Source organism: Arvicanthis niloticus, chromosome 9, assembly GCF_011762505.2.
Source record: "Arvicanthis niloticus isolate mArvNil1 chromosome 9, mArvNil1.pat.X, whole genome shotgun sequence".
NCBI classification, from domain to species: Eukaryota; Metazoa; Chordata; class Mammalia; order Rodentia; family Muridae; genus Arvicanthis; species Arvicanthis niloticus.
In genome coordinates this window covers 65,748,991-65,770,298 of record NC_047666.1, presented here as the reverse complement: position 1 = coordinate 65,770,298, position 21,308 = coordinate 65,748,991, and the positions used below count along the sequence as shown (strand labels likewise).

Below are 21,308 nucleotides of genomic sequence, written 5' to 3'. Positions count from 1 at the left end.
TGTTCCGCTGTTTGAAATTGGCGCCGGCGGAGCGTTGCGGTCACGTGACGGAGCGTCGCCAATCGGCACCGGCTTGTCTCCGGGTTCCGGCCCGGAACGCTCGGCGTCCTGAGGAGCGGCGGCCGCGGCCGGGAGGGCGGGTAAGGCGTCCCCGGGGCTCGAGGGGCGGCGGGAGGGACGCGGGGACGCGCGGACGGCGGCCAGCAGCCTGCTCCGCCCCGCCCCGGACCGCCCTGCCTCCGTGGTCGACGTCCTTCCGGGACAGCGTACGCCACTCCCCGGGTTAGCTACCCACTCTGCTACCCCTGCGTCCCCCGCCCGGCTCAGCCCTCGCGGCTGCGTGGGCTCCGGCTTGGGTTTCTGCCCTAGACTTGCGGTTACGTGCCTACGCCCCGCCCCTGTCTGTGGCCGCCCCCTTCGCGGGCCCAGCCCCAAGGTGTCCAGACGATCATTTATTCCCTCGACAGACTTTAATAGAGTGGCAGACCCGGGCGCCCACCGTCTGATGGCGAGGGAGCACAGAATGAGATAAACAGATCGGTAGAATTCTAGCTACGGAGGAACAAGTTAGAGGCCGGTGGGTTTTGTCTGACACAAGGTCTCCCCATGTGTAGAATTCTCGATCCTCGTGTATCTGCCTTCGGAGGAGCTGGGGGTCACTGGCTCGCCCTCTCGCAGCCTCCTGTGATAACTTTGAATGTTTATTTTCATGAGAAAATCTTGACTTAGGACAGGAAAGCTTTTCTTTTCTTTTCTTTTTTTCCCGTTCCTTTTCTTTTTTAAAAATGAGCTGAGAATAGGGTGTAAGATCTGTTACTCATTACACAGAAAGGAGAGAAACCTTGAAGTGGATAGATTAAGAATTGCTATGACCGGAGAAGGCCTGGTGAATTCAAAGGCTGAAGGTCACGGGGATTTGAACTAAGGCGTGGGGAGTGCGGTATGCTGTGAGACAGGAAGCAGAGCCTTTGCCTTTCTGAATTTTGTTCTTATCTAATAATTAAAGGAACCCAGTCAAAAGTTGTAATCAGCTAGGCGTATGGCGCGTACCAGTAATCCTGGCGAGAGACAAAAGGGTCTCAGAACCAGGCCAGTCTGGGGCTACATAATAAGACTGAAAAGTGAACTGAGTGTGGTGGCTCACGCCTTTAATCCCAGCACCCAGGAGGCAGAGGCAGGCAGATCTCTGTGAGTTCCAGGCCAGCCAGGTCTACATAGTGAGCCCCAGGTTAGCCAAGGCTATATAGTGAGACTATCTCAAAATTAATAAAATAGGCAAAGTTTGACTTACAGAAGTCAAAACCTGACTTAGATTTTGTTTGGGTGCATCTACAAGAGAGTATTTAGATTAGGCTGAGATGGGATGTGGTCTCATTTCATGACCTGGACTGACTAAGAGCAAGCTGAGCCGGAGAATTCATCTGCTTCCTGACTGCTTAAGTGTGCCCAGCTGCCTTCAAGTTCCAGCTGCTATGACTCCCCAACGCGAAGGACTGTACCCTGGAACTGTGAGCCAAAATAAGCCCTTTCCTTAACTTGCCTTCCCAGGGAATTTTCTGACGGCAATAGAAAAAGCACCTAAACCAGCTGGGCGTGCCTGTGATCCCAGCACTTGAGAGGGAGAGAGGGTGCATTTGAAGCCTGTCTCACAAAAGCCAAAATAATTAGAAGAGGGCCGGTATACAGCCAAGGGCTGCAGTTGTTGCCTCACATGCTGAGGCCTGGGGTTCAGTCTGAAAACCGAAAAGAATATATTTTCTTCAGAATCATGCAAGGGCAGGGGAATTGATAGGCCCACATCATCAGGATTGGACCAGCTGGCTGCTAAGTACACGAGGCCCCTTCCATACCCCAGTTGATGGCTTTTCATAGTCTAGAGAATCTGTGGGCTGTTTCCTTTTGTTATTTTTTTATTTGTCTTTTAACAAAGCCTAGATGCGGTCACAAGCTTCTGTTTGACAATCTCTAGTGATTACTCAACTCAGCCCCCCACTCATGAGGCCTCACCTGGTTTTCAGACCTAATGTTGACACCATGTCTAATGTTTTTTTGTCATTCATCCTTTTTCTTTTTAAATAGGGTCTCACTTGTATCCCCTACTGGCATGGAACTCACTAGATAGACCAGGTTGATCTCCAGCTCAGAGAGATCTGCCTCCTGAATGCTGGGACTTAAGATGGATGTTACCACACCTAGTCTCTTTTCCTTTTTTATTTTGTTAGCCAGACAGTCACAGCCTCACAGATAGTGACATTGTGTGTGAGGACACATGCATGTGAGGGGGACTCATGCCATACATGTGGATGTCAAAGGATATCTTTTGGGAATTGCTTTGGGCCCTCTACTTTTTTGTGAGTTCTGGGGATCTATCAAGCCCTTGATTTTTAAGGCAAGTTTTTCTTTCTTTCTTTTTTAAAAAATAAATCATTTTTATTTGTTTATTTATTTATTTCATATATGTGAGTTAGCTGTCTTCAGACACACCAGAAGAGGGCATCAGATCCCATTACAGATGGTTGTGAGCCACCATGTGGTTGCTGGAAATTGAACTCAGGACCTCTGGAAGAACAACAGCCAGTGCTCCTAACCTCTGAGCCATCTCTCCAACCCCAAGATTTTTTGTTTTTTATACTGCTGAGCTGTCTTTCATACTCTGTCTATACTGTGCTTGTAATCTCTGAATTCACAAGACAGAATTTCTTGTTGTGTAAGATTTCATGTAACTCAGGGTGGTCTCTCACTAGCCAAGGGCTACCTTGAGCTTCTGAGCCTCCTGCCTCCCTTCCTAAGGGCTGAGATCATGGACATGCCCCACCACATCCGGCTTGGCTTGGCTTGGCTTTTGAGAAGTTTTTGTGTGTAGCCCAAGCTGGACTTGAATGCCTGATGTCTTGCCTCAGTTGGGCTAACCATGTGCCCCCATGCCCAGCTGTAACCGTCTTTGTATGTGCTGTTCATCAGCCTCCAGTGACCTTCCTGCTTTTAATTTGTCCTACAGGTCAGGTGTTCTTACCCAGAAAGTTTTCTCTGTCGTGAACTGAAGTGAACCGTACTGTACTGAGATGTGATTGTTTCCTTCTGGTCAGCTCTCTTCTTTTTCTTCTTCCTTTCCACCATTCCCTCTTTTGCAGTTCTGGGGACTGAAACTTATGGCTTTATGCACGTGAGGCAACTGCTGTACCACTCACTGTGCCTCAAAAACAGGGACATCTACGTATCACTTAGTACTCAGTACTGTGAATAAGTACTTGCTCATCTTTAATTCCTGGCCCTCAGCAGATGCTCATTGAATGAGTTTTGTTGATATCGATAAGATAGTATGTTTCTCATCTGGTGTAGGAAGCTGTTTTCCCTACAACCTGAGGTCTGATTAGTAGTTTCTGGTAGATTGGCTAACCTGATGTCATGAAGAATTGGGGAGGGGTGTCCCCCACATGATCTCCCCTTTTGTTTCTTCTCTCCAGGCATGGTTTGCAACTGGACCCTGACCCAGACCAGGAAGGCAACCTGCATCATGTGGTTGCTAACTACTCTTCATTTACCTATTAATGCCTCCCAAAAAGAGACGCAGACAGTCCCAGAAAGCCCCGCTGCTATTCCACCAACAGCCACTGGAGGGCCCCAGACACCGTTATGAATCTCGTCTGCAGCCCATTACCCACACTGTACAGGTGCCCTGCAAGCCCATTGATCAGAGCACCATCACTTCCTGGGTAGGTTCTGGCAATTCTTTGACCTTTACTGTGTTGGGGTTTTCAGAATACTGGCTCTTAATCCCTTTGGAGCAGGGACAGGGAAATAGTCTTCTTGGCTGTGGTATTGTCTGATTTATCCTCTTTTCTTCCTTCACACCAAAATATGCATTATACGGAACTGGAGTTTTCCCTGCCAGGTTCCTCTGAAAAGTTCTGATGGGACACTTCACTACCCAGTAGCTGGGTGAAGAAGCTAGAAAGATGACGAATCCTCTACAAGTTGACTTAACCTTAGTGGAGAAAACTCCTTTAAAAATGACTTGCTGCTGGGCGGTGGTGGCACACGCTTTTAATCCCAGCACTTGGGAGGCAGAGGCAGGCGGATTTCTGAGTTCGAGGCCAGCTTGGTCTACAGAGTGAGTTCCAGGACAGCCAGGGCTATACAGAGAAACCCTGTCTGAAAAACAAAAAAAACAAACAAAAACAAAACAAAAAAAAAGACATGCTAATATATGCAAATCCAGCCTTTGGGAGGCTGAGGCAGAAGGATCCCAAAGTGAAGGCTGGCCTGGACTTTACGATGAGACTGTCTAACAAAAGAAATCCCTAAGCATTGATTGAGTAAACATGTGTATCAGACCTCACTCCTCCACAGCCGCTTCCGTGGAGCTGCCCTTCATTATTTGCCGAAAAGCTTCTGCCAGGACCTCAGCCAGGCCTTGGAGATAAGTCTGTTTGTCCCCACCTTCCTGAGGGCTTTGTTTTGCTCGGGACTGAACTGAGTATGCTAAACATGGGTTCTGCCCCCAAGGATCCTTCTAGCCCTGCTCTCACAAAGTTTAAGGACAGAGTTAAACAAGTGATAGCAGTTTGGTGTGGTGATGAGAGATGCCTTGTCTCCTCCCTTCCTCAGGAGCAACCTGAAGGACCAAGTGATTGGATAGCTGGCCCAGGTCTCTTGCCGCCTTGTTGTACCAATAGCTGGTTGGGTGTTTGTCCTTTATTGTAGTGAGTCCTCACGGTTCTGGACAAAAATAAGGATGGTACACATTTACCATATATATATATATATATATATATATATATATATATATATATATATATATATATGGATGGTGCACAGTATATATATATATATATATATATATATATATATATATATTGCACATTTACTGTTCCTTTGTAGTTGGCTCACCACCACCACCGTCTTTTTTTTTTTTTTTTTTAAATGCACAGGTATTACCTCAGTTTGATACAACAGCAGAAAGCCGGTTTCCGATACACCGGAAACATCACCGAGACCAGGCAAGACATCCAACTCGGAGATCTACCTGCAAGTTTCCACGTCTAACCTTTGAGAGTCCACAGTCTTCCAATTCAGAGACGTTGTTGTTATCCAACAGAGAGCAGCCCCAGAACTCAGAAAAGGACACTCCCAGAAGGCCTTTAGTGCCGTTGTTCAGTCCCCAGAGCGGTGGAGAACTGTCAGTGCATGTACCTCAAAGCTTACCTCATGTGTTCTTACCCCCTGATATCCAGACCCCGGAGTCTTCTCTAAGAGAAGATCCCATTTCTCCAGACCAGAAGGAGAACAGTCTTCCAAGCTCCATCCTTGGCCCTAGGACTCCCAGCAGTCCAGAGCCGGGGCCTGTTCTGGTCAAGGACACCCCTGAGGAGAAGTATGGGATTAAAGTCACTTGGAGACGCAGAAGGCACCTGTTTACCTACCTTAAGGAGAGGGGGAAGCTGGATAAAAGCCAGTTCCTTGTGAAGACCTGACTGGACTGCACAGACTTCAGTTCATCCCAAAGCTGCTGTGGGGGGGCTTTCTCAAGTCACTTCTGGTTTGAAAGGATGAAATGGAAGGAACATCAGTAGGAAAACGACTTAGCCAGAGGCCTAGAGTTGGAATCCAGTTTCTAGATTTGCTTTTTAAGCCACCTTGCATCAGGAATAGTTGAATTTAGTGTCATGAACTATTGGTATTTTTCTCACATTAACTGTTTAAACCTCTGAAGTACTTGTACTGTTTACAATATTTGTAAATAATTGGCTGCCCTGAGTTTTTAGAAAACCCCACCTTTGTCAGTGATGCGGCCGCATGCCCATCTATAAAGGTCTGTGCTCATTAGTCTTCTGCCTCCAACTAATCCATTCCTCATCTTTGGTACCGATTGTGAGGCCCAGCAACAGCTTTGCTGATGGAGAAAGTCAAGAGTGAGCTCTGGTTTTTAATGGTCGACAGCTACCCTTATAGCTTTGGCTCAAAGGGCCACAGGCCAGGCCTGTGCTGGTGAATACAGCGGGGTCAGGGAGAAGGGGACAGATGAGTTGTTTACGTTTGTGCTTTGACATTGTGTTCACAGTGGAAGAAATGTGGCGCTATCACGCTATCACGTGGTGGAGAAATGAATTCTTGTAAGTAACTTGTTCTATGTGTCTATAAAGTGTACATTCTAGTGTGGTTAATGTGGACCTGCCTGACTCAGTGGTCCTCTTACTCAATCAAATATCTCTTTCAACCCTACTCATTTAGCATCCAACCCCTTCTAGGCCAAAACAGAGCCTACGCTGCCCTTATATGAGTGAAGATTTGTAGCACAAAAAAAATGAAACAATCCAGGGTCACACAGGGAGGGAGACTAAGAGGGTGCAACGTTCTGCTCTTCTAGCCTATGTATGCAGGTATTGTATTCCCTAGTTTTCAAAGATTAATTTCTGAGACTTGGAGAGGTGGCTCAGTAGATATGAGCCCTAGATGCCCAGAAGGCATGAGTTCTATTCCCAGGACCCACATGGTGACTCACAGTCATTGATAACTCCAGTTGCAGGGTATCTGACAGCCTTGAGCACCAGGGATGCATATGATATGCAGATATACACGTAGGTGAAACATACATATAATAGCCTGGGGCATGATGGCACATGCCTTTAATTCTAGCACTAGGGCCACAGAGGCAGTGGAATCCCAGAGTTCCAGACCAGCCGAGGACTGTATAGTGAGCTCCTGTCTCAAATACATTATTAAGTGAATTTTTTGATTCAACATCAGTGTGACTTTGGCCTTACTAATTAAGTCTGTATGCTGTAGTTCTGGTCATAAGGTCTTATAGGGACCAGAGCCACAAAGGCACTGGTGGCTGGAGGCATGATTTACTGCAGAGAGGACAGCTTAGCAGCTACCCTCAGTGAATAAGGACATTTGAAGCTGGTCCCCAAGTAGGGATCCCTCAGCCGGGGTTTGTCAGGCTCAAGGCCTCAGGTATCCTGAAGCCCTTGTGGTCAGACTTCGAGGCTTCAGACCAGAGGTTCAAAAACCCCAGGACCACACCCTGGCAGCACCCTGGATGGTCTCAGTGCCACAGTGGGGTTCTGGGAATCGCACTGTGGGAGAGCGGCCCCCGGAGTGGAGCAGCTGAAGACTCCACGGAGAACCAGCTCCCACCCAGCCCCAGGGGCTGCTCCCTGCTCTAGCGCACGCGCCTTCGCTGCCCGGTGCCTCCCGCCCCCTGGAAACCCTCCAGCATCGTGGCTAGCGCCATTTGCCAGTAAGAGGGGAGCGGAGGGTATTGGACCAATGGGAGTCGGCGACAGTGCGGGGTGTGGTTGCCAGGGGCGGGGCCCGACCTCCTCCATCCTCTCCAGCCGGGCGGCGGCGTCTCGGGGTCTGGACGCTGATGCCACCGGTCGGTCTGGTATGGAGGCGGCGCGCTGCGCACCCGGACCCCGCGGGGACAGGTCAGGCGGCGGAGGGGCGGGCTGGGGTCTCCACGGTGGAAGATCAAGGGCGGAGACCAGGATCTGGTCCCCAGGCTGGGCAGGCGCTGTGCACACCCCAGAGCTCTCTCGTGTCGCTCTCCTGGAGTTTACCCCGAACCCGCTCGCCCTGCTCCCTTAGGGCCTCCGATTCCCTCACTCCCTCACTTGCAGTGCGCTGTGCATTCCGCGCCGCCAGCACTCTCGAGCCGCTCCCCTGGAGTTTACCCCAGACCAGCTCGCCCGGCTCCCCTGGGGTCTGGATTCCCTCACTTGCAATGCGTTCGCCCTTCTCCGAATCTCTCTCGAGTTGGGTCAGAACTGAGCTGGAAGGAGGGCATTCCTGGGAGTCGAAACGGAAGGTCGCGGGTGATGGTTAATTGGTTCCAAGGCCGTTGCTTTTGGCAGTCATTGCGGAATTCTGGAACGAGTCCGAGAGCTGAAAAATGCAAAACTGTTCTTTTCTTCTTTCTTCCTTCCCCTGAGTTCCAGGAGTTCTTTCAATCAGGTCTGTCTTAGTTTAGATTGTTCCATACTCTTGGTCTCTTGTTCGTGCCCCTGGCTTCTCTACCAAGACCCCTCTTTTTGCCTGGTTCACAGAGTGAGCTTGGGAGAACAAACAGGCTGCAATCTCAGCCTGTTCATTTCTCGTCAGCTAGGCTAACGAAAAGTTAATGGGGGACCGTGTGAAATCACGGGCTCAAAAACTTTGGCATTGTGTGAGGGTTGAAACCAAACACGCCGACTACATTCTTCCTTACCTTCTATTACCACAGCAGATAAAGACTTGGCGTGTAAACTAGTTTAAACTAGTTTTTAACAGATCTGAACCATCTTTTAAAAAGTTACAAAGACGGAATAGAGACCCCGCTCTCCGTTGGTCTCATACAGACTAGGCTTCCCTCAAACTAGATAATAAGGATGAGTGAACATTTATTCCCTACCTCTGCCGCCCAAGGCTGATCTGTTTTCATCTTTCATCAAATAAATTCTATAAACATGATAGCTGTTATCTGAAATTTGTTTACAACTCCCACCTCCATTTTGGGAACAGAAAATACATTTACAAGTATAAGGTCGGCTTAGTAAAGTTAGTATTCGATGTGTTTGGTTGAAACCAGATGATATCTCATTCAGTTGAGGGATTTAGTTTTTAACTAAATGATTTTAGAGAAGTGAAATTCATTTCATTTATTTATTTATTTATTTATTTATTTGATAGGTTTTATGTAGCAGGACTGAGGCTCCATATTTAAGCCAGGCTAGCTTCGAACTCAAGAGATCCATCTGACTCCGCCTTCCATGACTCATGATTTTAGAGAACAAGGACTTGACTTTGAAATTGGGACCAGCTGCCAGTTATTTTTTTTCACCTCCTGGACTTGAAACTTAAAGGAGTAATTTTAAGGTCTCCCCACACACACACACACCCACTTCCCCACCCCCCCACTTTTTCTTCCAAAGAAAGAAACCAGCTCTGATTTCCAGTTGATTGACAGGGAAGGAGCCTGTGTGAGCCCCTAGTTTCTCCTGCCCTAGGTAGAGCATGCAGCGGTTGTCACTGTCATTTGTTGCTAAAAGCCAGTGACTGTCTTGCTTTTTAAGTAGTCATTAATAGGTTTCTGAGAGAGACTGACTTGGCCGAATGTCAGTATAATCCAGGAATCCAGGCCAGCCTCAAACTCAAAATCCTCCCTGCCTGAGCTCCCCAAGTGTTTCATGTAGGCATGTATCACCAAACCTGGATGTACTTGTGTACTAGGTGTGTTCTCCCTCCCTCTCCCTCTCTCCTTCCCCCCTCCGACTCCCCCCCCCTTCTCTCTGCTCCCATTCAAGTTTAAAATTTTCTTTATATCCTGACCAAAGTTTCCCCTGCCCCCTCTCCTCCCAGTATCATCCTCCCCTCTCACCCCTCCCTCCCATTCACTCTTCCCTTTCTCTTCAGAAAAGGGCAGGCCTCCCATAGATGTCAACCAGCCATGGCGTATCAAGTTGCAGTAAGACTAGGCACCTCCTCTACTATTAAGGCTGGAGGAGGCAGCCCAGTAGAAGGAAAGGGTCCCCAAATTAGGTAACAGACTCAGAACCAGCCCCTGCTCCCACTGTTAGGAGTCCTATAAAAAGACCAAGCTACACAACTGTAGGAGTCCTATAAAAAGACCAAGCTACACAACTGTAAGAAACGTACAGAGGGCCTAGGTCAGTCCCATGCAGGTTCCCTGGTTGGGGGTTCAGTCTCTGTGAGCCCCTATGAACCCAGGTTAGTTGATTCTGTTGGTTTTCTTTTCCTTGACTCCTCTGGCTTCTTCAATCCTTCCTCTCTCCCACAGGATCGCCTAAGCTCCACCTAATGTTTACCTGTGGGTCTCTGTATCTGTTCCCCTCAGTTGCTAGGTGCAGCCTTTCTGAAGATGGTTATGCTAGACTCCTGTCTGCAAGTATAGCAAATGGAATATCATTAACAGTTTCGGGGGGGGGGTCTTTGTCTCATGGCTTGGGTCTCAGGCTGGACTGGTCACTGCTTGTCCATCCCCTCTACCTCTGCTCCATCTTCACCCCTGCACATCCTACAGGCAGGACAAATGGTCGCTCCAAGGCTTGGTGGCTGGCTTGGTGTCCCCATCCCTCCACTGGAAGTCTTGCCTGGTTACTGGAGATGCCAGTTCAGGCTCCACATCCCCCATTGTTAGGAGTCTTAGCTAGGTCACCATCATAGATTCCTGGGAGTTTCCATTACACTAGGTTTGTAGCTCCTCCCAGAGATGTCACTCCTCACCCCATTCCAGTTGTCTCTCCTAGTACTCTCCCTCCATCCTCCCCAACTTGACCCCTCCTGTTCCCGTCCCCATCCCTCCCATCAAGAACAACCCTTCTGCCCCCACCCCCCACCCCAAATAAAGCAGCCATGAACATAGTTGAGCAAGTGTCCTTGTGGCATGTTTGAGCATCCTTTGGGTATATACTCAGAAGTCCTGAGGTGGTTGGTCTTGAGGTTGACCGATTCCCAATTTTCTGAAAATAACCAGTGTAACTCATTTCCAAAGTGGATGTACAAGTTTGCACTCCCACCGTCAGTGGAGGAGTGTGCCCCTTACTCCAGATTCTCACCACCATGAGCTTTTGATCTTAGGCATTTTGACAGGTGTAAGATGGAATCTCAGAGTTGTTTGCTGTGTGTTTCCATGATGGGTAAAGATGCCAAATACTTCCTTAAGTGCTTCTCAGCCATTAGAGAGTGCTCTGTCAAAATTATGTTTAGATCTTTACCCCATTTTAAAATTGGATTATTTGGTTTGTTTATGTCCAGTTTCTTGAGTTCTTTATATACTTTAGATATCAGCCCTCTGTCAGATGTGGAGTGGATGAAGAACATCTTATTCTGTAGGCTGCTGTTTTGTCCTCTTGACAGTGTCCTTTGCCTTACAGAAGCTTTTCAGCTTTATGAGGTCCCATTTATTAAAGGTATACGTTACTTATTATTGCCAGGCATGGTGCTAGAATGCCTTTTAGTCCCAGCACTTGAGAGGCAGAGCCAGGAAGATCTCTGTGAGTTCAGGCCAGCCTGGCTTATATAGTGAGTTCCAGTATTGCCAGGGATATGGAGAAATAACCCAGCTCAAAAAAACAAAAACAAACAAACAAAAAAAAAAACAAAAACAAAACAAAACAAAAAAAAAAAACCCAACAACAACAACAAAAAAAAAAAACCACCCAGTGCTGTGGAATCAGCTCTCTCCTTCCACATTAAGTGGGTCTGGGGACAGAACTCAGGTCACCAGATCTACAGGGGAAGTGCCTGCTGAGCCATCTTTCCAGTTCCTGTACTTAAAAGCTTTTGATGAAAGACTTGAATACAGATCCCCTGGTATTAATGCCTTTAGTTGAGTGGCTAACACCTAACTTTTTATATCTGAAAATTGGAGACAGGCTGTAAAAGCACACTCAGGAACTTGGCTGAGCCTAGGCAGCTAGTGCTGCTAATTCCCCCGGATAGCAGCTCAGGATAGGCTTAGGCTGTCTGAACCTTTGCTGGTGATCCTGGAGTTGGGGTGGGGGGGTGGGGCGTGGCATATGGCTCAGGGACAGTGTTTGCTTGGCCTTTTGGAGGCCGTAGGTTTGATCCCAGCAGCACTTATCCACAAGTATGCTTGTTCGTAGTACAGAATAGGTGTGTCAAGACCTTGTGATCCAGAATTGCCTAAGAAAGTATTGGTCTGCCCAGTATGGTCATGCACAGCTGCAGATTTAAGGTCAGCTTGGATTATGTGGTGAGTTCCAGGACAGCCAGGACTACACAGGCCCTAACCCAGACCATTATGTGTGATTTCCCTTTGGAAATAAAATATGAAAGCTTGGTGTGGCCTGTGGACACCGATGTCCCTTTTGCCCTCTGCTTGTGGACAAGTCTGTGCAAACCTACACACACACATCCACACACACATCCACACAAATAAAAATGAAACCAGGCTGGGGTGGCACACACCCTTGATCCCAAAACTCAGGAGGCAGAAGCAGGTTGATTTCTGAGTTCAAGGCCAGCTGTTCTACAGTGAGAGTTCCAGGACAGCCAGGGATATATATACACAGAACCCCTGTCTTGGGGGAAAAAAATGAAAGAGAGAAAGATGGGAAACTGGGCAAGGTGAGCAATCCTAACACTGGGGAAATAGAAACACAGAGTCAGGAGTCAGACTCAAGGCCAGCTTGAGCTACATGAGACCCTGACTTAAAAGGACCCCCTCACCCCCACTAGAGGAGTGACACCCTGGTTAAGAGCACATATTGCTCTTACAGACCACGTGTGTTTGGGTCACAGCACCTACATAGTGGCGCACAACCTCCATAACTCCAGTTCCCAGGGATCCAGTGCCTCCTTCTGGCCTCCACAGACACACATGCAGTCAAAACCCTCATGCACATAAAATAGAATGAAAACAAGAAAGAGAGGAAGGAAGGAAGGAAGGAAGGAAGGAAGGAAGGAAGGAAGGAAGGAAGGACATACATTCCTGGAAATTAGGCCTTCCCTAGTCTTGTTAATAGTGTCTAACATGCATATGGGTTTTTTAATTTTTTTTTTTTTTATGTTGAAGGCCTCATCTAACCTAGACAGGAAAGAATATCCTATAACAATTCTTTTTTGGCAGGGTTCTTTGCTGTAAGCAGAACAGTTAATTTCTTTCTCAGGCCTTCCTGTGGAAACCCTACCATTTGCCCACTGAAAGAACAAGTCAATGTTTGTTCTTATCGGAGCAGAGAGAATGTTTGAGCTAAATTCTTCAGAGGAGGAGCTGAAGCTGCCTCCCAGGCAGGTGTTGGGTGGTTGGAAGGCCTAGATGATTTCCTTCATTCCCTTGTTGGAGAGCAGCTCCACAGGGAGGTGGGTCTCTGGCAAGCCAGACTTCCGTAGAGACCGCTGTCCACTTCAGCTCGGGTTCCCCAGGAGTGATTTCCTGTCCTACTTAATGTCCACTGCCTGGTTGGGCATTCTTCCTGTGTTTTTGTTTGTTTGTTTGATGGATTGATTTTTTTTATTTTAAATTATGTGTATGTACATGTTTGTGCAAGTGCCTGAGGAGGTCAGAGGAGTCCTATCCCCCTGGGAGCTGAAGTTAACTGCCTGATGTAGGTGCTGGGAACTGAACTTGGGTCCTCTTAAGTCTCTCCAGCCCCAGATGTTGGGGTGGGGAGTAGGGATGATGAAGACTGCACATAATGATTTTGATTTTTAGTATAAATCTAAACTCTAAAAACCACTTTTAACATGAGTAAGGGGCAGGTGTGTGTGTATGTGAGAGAGGTAGAGAGAGGGAGGGAGGGAGGGAGAGAGAGAGAAAGAGAGAGAGAGAAAGAGAGAGAGAGAGAGAGACTGAGACTCTCATTGTGTAGATGAGGCTGGGGAAGGGGGCAGTGGAGGCTGGGGGACAACCTGTGAGAATTTCTTCTCTCCTTCCACCATTGGGTCCCAAGGGTTAAGCTCACATTATCAGGCTTGACAGCAAGCACCTGCCTGGCCCTGGTCTTGAACTTCTGATCCATCTGTCCCAGCTTCCCCAGTTCCCTCCTGGGACTGCAGTTCTTAGCCAGCTCGATGTGCAGGATACATCTTTAGCATATGAATCACAGTGACAAGTTTTAAGGTTCTTTCCATTGACAACTATAGAAGAATTTCACACAAACCCCTGAACATGTAAATCCTTGTTATTTATTAACTAGCCTTGCAGGGGAAAACTTCAGTGAATTTCAGAGAAATTAGAATAAAGCCCATCCTATTGGAACCTAGTATAAGTTTCTTATGGTGAGTCACTGTGTCCAGAAAACTGGAGGCAAAAGTAGGGAGGGGCATTTTGATTGGATGACAGTCTTAGCTCTTTTGAACTGCTATCATCTTCCTTCCACCTGCTGAGGGGGGAGGGTTCTAGGACCACACCACCACACCTGCTGAGTGTGTATGTGGGTCACAGGATTGACCACCACACCTGGTTTTAAGGGGTGCTGGGTATTGAACCCAGGGCTTCATTTGTGCTAGGCAAGCAAGCCTTCTGCCAGTTGCTCTACATCCCCAGCCTTAAGCTGTACTTTTGTTTTGTCTTAGATCAGCTCCTACCATTTTAGCCTAGGCTGGCCTTGAACCCAAGATCCTCCCACCTCAGCCTCTGTAGCACAGGCACCACAGGCGGTCACCACCACTCGAGGCCTTAAACTGTGTTTTGAAAATGGTGAGATCTGTCAGGATTCGAGGTCAACAGTAGTGTTGCCCACCTGAGTGTGCTTTATCACTTTGGAGAAAGCTGGGTGGATGTTGTCACTTCACTTCATGGAGAGGGACTTGGAAAGCCGGGCCTATTTGTTCCTGTTTGTTCCTGTCAGTATCCTTCATACAGGGCACTGAGGCAAGAGAACTGAAGCCCAGGAGTTTAAGCTTGGATAATATAGTGAGACTGTCTCAACAATAAATATAACCAACAACAGGGAAAGGAGAAGACAGAAACCAGATAGTGGTTGTGTACACTGTCTGAGTTAGAGACAGCCAGATCTCTGTGAGTTCAAGGCCGGCTTGATCTACAGAACGAGTTCCAGAATAGCCAGGGCTACAGAGAGAACCCTTATCTCAAAAAGCCAAAAGGAAAGGGGAGGGTCTATGCTATACCTAGGATTGTATAATTCAATGCTGTTGTCAGAAATATAACTCAGGGCTGATGACATGACCCGGGAGGTAAGGATATTTGCTGCCAAGACTGAGGACTTGAATTTAATCCTCCAGACTCCTATGATTTGTCCTCTGACCTCCATGTGTGTGCTGTGGCACATGTGCCCACCCGCAATGTATACTCATACCAAAAAAGTTAAAAAAAAAAAATCAAGTAAACGATTTCCTATCCTGGGCTATAATGACATTAGGTGGGCTGGAGGGATGTCTCACTGGGTAAGAAAACCTGCTGCTCTTCTTTCTAGAGGGCCTCCTATAGACTGGGTGGCTCATGACTCCCTGTAATTTCATCTCCAGGGCAATCTGATGCCCTATTCCCGTCTCCATGGGAATCTACACACATGCACATGCACACGCACACGCACACGCACACGCACACGCACACGCACAAACGCAAACTTCTAAAGAGCCTGAGGGAGTGGAAGGTAGGATTTAGGGGTAGATATAATTAAGATACATTCATTTTATACATGTATGAAATTATAAAAGAATAAAATATAGAGAGGAAAAAACCATTTAAAAATAAATGAAGTTTAGGCTTTTGAGTTCTGTAGGTTCCTATTCTTTTTTTTTTTTTTATCCTGTATTATCAAAGCATATGATGTAGATATTTCAGGGTTTTGGTTTTGAGATGGTATCATACACAGTAGCCTAGGCTTGCCTCAAACTCTGTGTTATTCCTGCCATTGCCGCCTCAGTGCTGGAATGAGGCGTGAGCCACCGAGCTCGGCTACTGCAGATATTCTGAATGTTGTTTTGTGCATATAAATGCTAACAACAGATACTGATTACATTTAAATTATTTTTAGAGCAAACTGTTTAAGAAACATCTTGGCAATGAACAAGTAAGTATCGATTTGGAGAGCCTCGGGGCCTTGGGCTTGCCAAGTATCAGTTCTTCTGGGCACTGAGATCTACACCAAGCCCAAGAATATGTATCTGGGCTTCTCAGCACAAAAAGACTACTTTCATTTTTACCCCAGAACGACAAGGAAAATAAACAACATGCTGGAGAGAGGTGTAACCCAAGAAACAGGCGAAGGGAACACTGCCTGTTGGTGCCAAGTGCTAGCTGTTTTCAGCTCCCCAGGGAGGGATGCTTTGGCTTCTGTCAGGTCATATATTATTAGTGACGATTCTGATGGAGGTAGAGTGGTGCACGCCTATAGTCCCAGCCTGTAATCTGAGGTAGAAATGAGATGACCAGGAGCTCAAGGCCATATGGACGACTTGACAAAACACCGTGCTGATCCCACAGAAAAGCCAAGGTACACATTTGTGTGGGTCATTTAAATGAAGTTTGTTTGTTTTTTTGTTTTTGTTTTTTTTTTTTTTTTCTGCTCCATGTATGGGACATGCCAAATCAAGAGGGAATCATTCTAAATAAATTCCTTGCTGTGTTCTTATGTTGTATGAAGGCTTAGACCACTTTCCAACCCTCCCTTTTCACTGGCTGCTTCTTCCCCAAGCAATGTTTGCTTTCCAGTCTTAAGTCTGCTAACTGGGCCTCTTAAGAGATGGATTTTCAGTCTCTGGCTTCAGTTAAGTTCGCCCGAGTTTGCGGCAGCCTCTCTAGGAGAACACAGCTGGTTCTGGAATATTAGCGTTTCTCCCTGGTTGAGGGAGAACTATTTAGAAGGAGGCTTTTCCGGAGTGTCTCATTCTTGATGTGTCTTTTCCCAGGGACAATATTTTGTTCTAGTCAGGATTATTCATGGTGTCTCAGCATGTATAAAAATACAGTTTTCCAAGGTTAACTAAATTTAGAATTTGGACGAGGTGAATTTTATGTTATTTCATTTGTAATTCCAACTGCTTGGGCTGCTAACGCAGACTTCAAGCTGGTTTTCAAACATGTGACAGTTGTCCTGCCTCTGCCTTCCAAGTGCATTGTCTAGAGGGAAAGATTTTATAAGCCCAGATCAACCTGAGCAACAGAGATGACAGAATCTCATTTAAAAATAAAAGTTAATTTGCATAGGTACATATGTGGGGGAAAGAGTCCGGTGGCGGGCTTCCCACACTGCTGTGGAGGGTCCCACATTCATGCAGCTGTCGGTGGGTGGGCCAGCGGCTGCATCGACAAGGTTCCAGGATTCCAAAAGCTGGGAATCTAGCGGCGAGACCAGACGACAAGACACGTGGAGTCCGGTTTTCCAAAGCTTTTATTGTTCATGCCATGTTGAGCGGGTATAGATGGTATGCGCTTCCCCCAAAGCCAGGCTCACCTGGCCTTTTATAGGGAGGGGGAAGAGGGGGAGGGAATAACTTAATTAGCTACGCCCCTGGCCTTTAGATAATTCATTAATATTTAAATCTCTGGAGGTGGAGACTTGTTAATCACGCCCTCTTCCTGTGTGTTACATGACTAAAGGTGGCAGGTTAAATGGAGTTACCTCATCCAAGGCCCAACATACTACGCTAATTTGCATATTAGTATGGATACTGTAATAAGCAAGGTTATGTAACCAATACTTCATAGATCAAACTAAGCACACTATTTGTTTACTTTAGGATGTGACTGGGAATTACCACAGAAACCATCATAATAGGTATATAAGAAAAAAAGTTTTGATGGATGTTGGGGTGCTTGCCTATAACCCTACCTTTGGGGTAAAAGTAGGAAAGTCAGGAGTTCAAGCCTTGGCTACATAGTAATTTCAAGGCTAGCCTAAGTTACATGACTCTCAACAAAGAAAAGAGGAAAAAAATATAATTTGAACCTAGGCAGTGAGGGTGCATGCCTTTATCCCAGTTGGGATTTAATCCCAATTTGAGAGGCAGAGGCAGGCAAACCTTTGAGTTCCTGTCCAGCCCGGTCTGCAAAGTGAGTTCCAGGACAGTCAGGGCAAATTCTGTCTCAAAACAACAAAGCAAAGCAAGCAAGCAAACAATCCATTTTGATTGATAATCGCTGAGTTCAAGAGTTCCGTCTTGCAAGATATAATTTTATATAAAAATTAATTTTATGAAAAATGGAAAGAGGTAGCGCATTGGAGGTGCAACAGCAGTCAGCTCTCAAGTGTCATTTAATCAAAGACTGAAAGAGTTAAAAAATTTTAAACCTTCCACTGATGGAGTCAAGAGTGCAGATCAGCTTGTTCTGCACTCTGGGTCCTAGGAAACTAGCTATCCACAAGTCAAAATAGATAAGATAGGAGTTCAGCGCTGAGAGTTCAGGTCAGCGTGACCGTGCACCATGGGTACCAGGAACTAAAAACTGACCATAAGATAGATTAAATAGGGTTTGAGCTGGGAGTTCAAGTTAGGGTGCCTGTGCACCCTGGATACCAGGAACAGAACTGACCACAAGATAAATTAGATAGGATTTGATTCTATGAGATATTTCCTCATGACTGTTTCTTGAACCTGTCACGGAAGCTGAACACTGGACAGGTGCTTTCTATAGATACTTAATCATGATTTCCCCCCTCATCTCCCTGGGTTGTGGTTCTTCCTTTAAAAGCTCTATCTCTTCTCTAAGTGGGGGTCGTACTTCATTGCTTGCCTCTGCGTAGGACAGGCTTGAAGTGCGGCCTCAACACATTGAAATCAAATATACCTCCTGTTAATTGCATCAAGTTTGGTGTCTTGCAGTTATTGGGGTGGCCGTGAATTCCCGTGGGTTGAGAGGGAGTTTCTCCCTTCCTGGTGGGCCTTACAAGACCAACCCCGAGTTATTTAGCAACACCCCAAGTTTAGATTTAATAATACGTTTAAAACCCGCCCTTACCACAATACAGGGCTCCTAATCTCATACTGACGAATCAAGATCGGCAGATTTTTGTTTGTTTGTTTGTTTGTTTGTTTTTCGAGACAAGGTTTCTCTGTGTAGCCCTGGCTATCCTGGAACTCACTCTGTAGACCAGGCTGGCCTAGTGATTGATATTTTTAAAGATTTATTTACTTTTGCTATGTATATAAGTGTTTTACCTGCATGTATGTCTCTGCCCACGTTTGTGCCTGATGCCCTGGGAGGCCCAGAAGAGGACATCAGATCTCCTGGAACTGGTGTTACAGGTGGTTAGGGGCTGCCACATGGGCACTGGAAACTGTTGTCTGACCACCAGTATGCACCATTGCATGCATGCCCAAATATACACACATACAAAATGTAGTACAACTCAAAAAAAAAAAAAAAAAAAAAAAGTGTTTAGCATCTTGGCGAGAACCCTGGGAAAAGAAAGCCTGATTTTCCTGCACATTGACGGACAGACAGCATGACCATTGAAGGAGACTAGTTTTGCCGTGACTAGGGAAGGCAGATTGCATGTTTAATGTATTGCTTTTGTCTTTTCTGTTTTATCTATGAGTTTAGTTGCTGGTTTGTTCCCGCCTCCTCCTCCCCTAGTAAGAAAACAATTCACCAGGAAGTATGCGGTGTTTAGTCTCAACATGGAGGCTGCAGGAAGCAGGCATGGTTATTTATACTGGCCTGCTGCAGGTTGTTTGTATCTCTATGCCAGCTCCCCAGGAACCTTACAGGAGGCCCTGCTACAGTTGCTGCCTCTTTGTAGGCTTCCTTAGCTCAGCTACAGGATTCTGTGTCCTTATATTGGAGACCTGACAGGCCTTTTGTGTTTGACATTTGTTGTCTTACTTCCCTTAGCAAGGTGTGGCATTCAGAATTCTTGATAATTGAAAGAGTTATAGAAGAAAACAAAGAACAGGGCTGTGTCTGAAAAGGAGTTTCTCTTCTGTTGGTTCTACCCTCCTTGTCTTCCATTGCTGCATCTGCTCCTGCTTCTTGCGTGAAGAGACACCATGACCAAGGCAACTCTTAAAAAGAACAACATTTGAATTGGGGCTGGCTTACAATTCCAGAAGTTTTGTTCATTATCATCATGGCAGGAAGCATGACAGCATCCAGGCAGGCATGGTGCTGGAGGAGCTGAGAGTTCTGTATCTTGTTCTGAAAGAAAACAGAAGACTGTCTTGCAAGCAACTGGGGGGGGCGGGGTCTCTGAAAGCCCACCCCCCACAGTGATATACTATATCCAACAAGGCCACACCTCCCAACAGTGCCACCCCCTGTAGGCCAAGCATGTTCAGACCACCTCAGAAGTCAGACTTCCACCAATACATCAGGGATAAAGACAGAGGCCAGCGATCTGACCTGGTGTGCTTGCCGGCTGATTGCTGGCATACATACACCCGTTTTACAAAAAGAAAATTGCCTTGCCAGGTTACCTTTGCTTTGTTTGTGTGTTCCTTTGTTCCACGCCAGAGTAATTGTTTCTGAAAGTCTCATCTATATGTCCTGTCAGTTCACCCATGGTCAAGTTTACAGATGTCGGTCATAAACATAAGTTAGTGAAACTAGCCATGTGCTGTTTAATAAATTATTCGTTTTAAAAGATGTCTTGTAGTATTTCACATAATGTATGACAGAATTCCTTGGCAATGAGAGTGGAGTATAGGAGATCACCACATAAGAGTCCGAATCAGTGGTTGGAGATACACAAAGCATTTGCTGCATCAACTTGAGAAGCATATGGAAAGTTTCAAAAGATAAGAAGGAATTATTAGGAGAATTTAAAGAGTCGTATCTGGAAAGAATACAGAGTGTAGGATCCAGAGCCACACTGGAATGGGCTGTTGGGAATAAAATGTTTATTATTGCCAGGCAGTGGTGCTATCCACCTTTGATCCCAGCACTTGGGAGGCAGAGATGGCAAGTCTCTGTGTTCAAGGCCAGCCTGGTTTAAAGAGCAAGTTCCAGTACAGCCAGGGTTACATTGAGAAACTGTCTTGGAAAACAAAAAAGTTTATTGTCAGAGTTATTAATGCCATGCGTGCACAGAAAGACAATGGTTAGTCAGGGGCTCTGAGGAGGAGATTCAGGCCCAAGCAGCAGAGATGGGGCCTCTTCTTACAGATTTCAGAGTAGCCTGCCCTTGAGCTAACTCTGATTCTCCAACAGGCTACAGGAAAAGAATGTATCAGTGTACTCTAGTTCTTTGATATGTCTGATTGTTCAGTCTGCCCATGTAAGTTGATTACTTTGGAGAGTAAAAAACCAAGTACTGGGCTGGAGAGATGGCTCATCCATTAAAGGCTAGGCTCACAACCAAAAATATAAGAAACTAAGTACCTGGGAATCTGTTTGCTAGAGATTCAGGTAGCTGGCTGAGAAGATGCTCACCAGCTTCTGTCTGACTGGGGAGAGCGGACGACTGATGCAGGTGTTCTGTCTTGAGCAGCAGCCTGGTCTGGATTCTGAAGCTCGGCGAGATGTCTCAGTGGATAAGAGTGCTTGCTGCTCAAGTATGGGGACCTGAGTTCAAATCCCCTGGCACCCATGTAAAAGTCTGCAAGTGGCCATGCTCATGCCTACATCTTGAATGACATATGGACAGGAGTCAGGAAAATTGCTGAATGCCAGCACAGTTGCAGAGATCAGAAGGAGAGTCTGACTCAAGGAATATGGCAAGAGAGTCATAGAAAAGGATAACCAGTTACAAAGTCGAACAGTCCTCAGGGGGTGGGAGGAGTGAGGATGATTATAGGAAAGATAGAAAAAAGATGCCAGAGACAGGTATGGGAGGGCTGCAGATCATTACCACACCAGCCCCGAGTGTATTTCTCATAGCCTTCTTAGACTACAGTACCATGGGAAGCAAAGCCACAAGCTAACAGAAGTAATTTGC

General features: G+C 46.5%; 2 protein-coding genes across 5 annotated transcripts in view; both read left to right on the top strand.

The window, feature by feature from the left end:
• Nucleotides 1-56: 56 nt before the first annotated feature.
• Nucleotides 57-6,159, top strand: Rhno1 (RAD9-HUS1-RAD1 interacting nuclear orphan 1). Of its 4 annotated transcripts, none has more exons than XM_034511252.2 (3): nucleotides 57-140; nucleotides 3,465-3,713; nucleotides 4,932-6,159. In XM_034511252.2, the coding sequence occupies exons 2-3, from the start codon at nucleotides 3,549-3,551 to the stop codon at nucleotides 5,472-5,474; spliced, it is 708 nt and encodes a 235-aa protein (XP_034367143.1). In that variant the 5' UTR covers nucleotides 57-140; nucleotides 3,465-3,548; the 3' UTR covers nucleotides 5,475-6,159. The 4 variants fall into 4 exon arrangements, with proteins under 4 accessions (XP_034367143.1, XP_076796737.1, XP_034367141.1 ...); XM_076940622.1 differs by lacking the exon at nucleotides 57-140 and adding an exon at nucleotides 157-282; XM_034511250.2 differs by lacking the exon at nucleotides 57-140 and adding an exon at nucleotides 291-577.
• A 1,153-nt stretch (nucleotides 6,160-7,312) lies between these two features.
• Nucleotides 7,313-21,308, top strand: part of Tulp3 (TUB like protein 3) — a 40,266-nt gene continuing 26,270 nt past the window's right edge. The window contains exon 1 of the mRNA XM_034512448.2: nucleotides 7,313-7,433. Coding sequence (XP_034368339.1) covers nucleotides 7,393-7,433 — 41 coding nt within the window. The 5' untranslated portion in view covers nucleotides 7,313-7,392. The remainder of the gene's footprint in view (nucleotides 7,434-21,308) is intronic.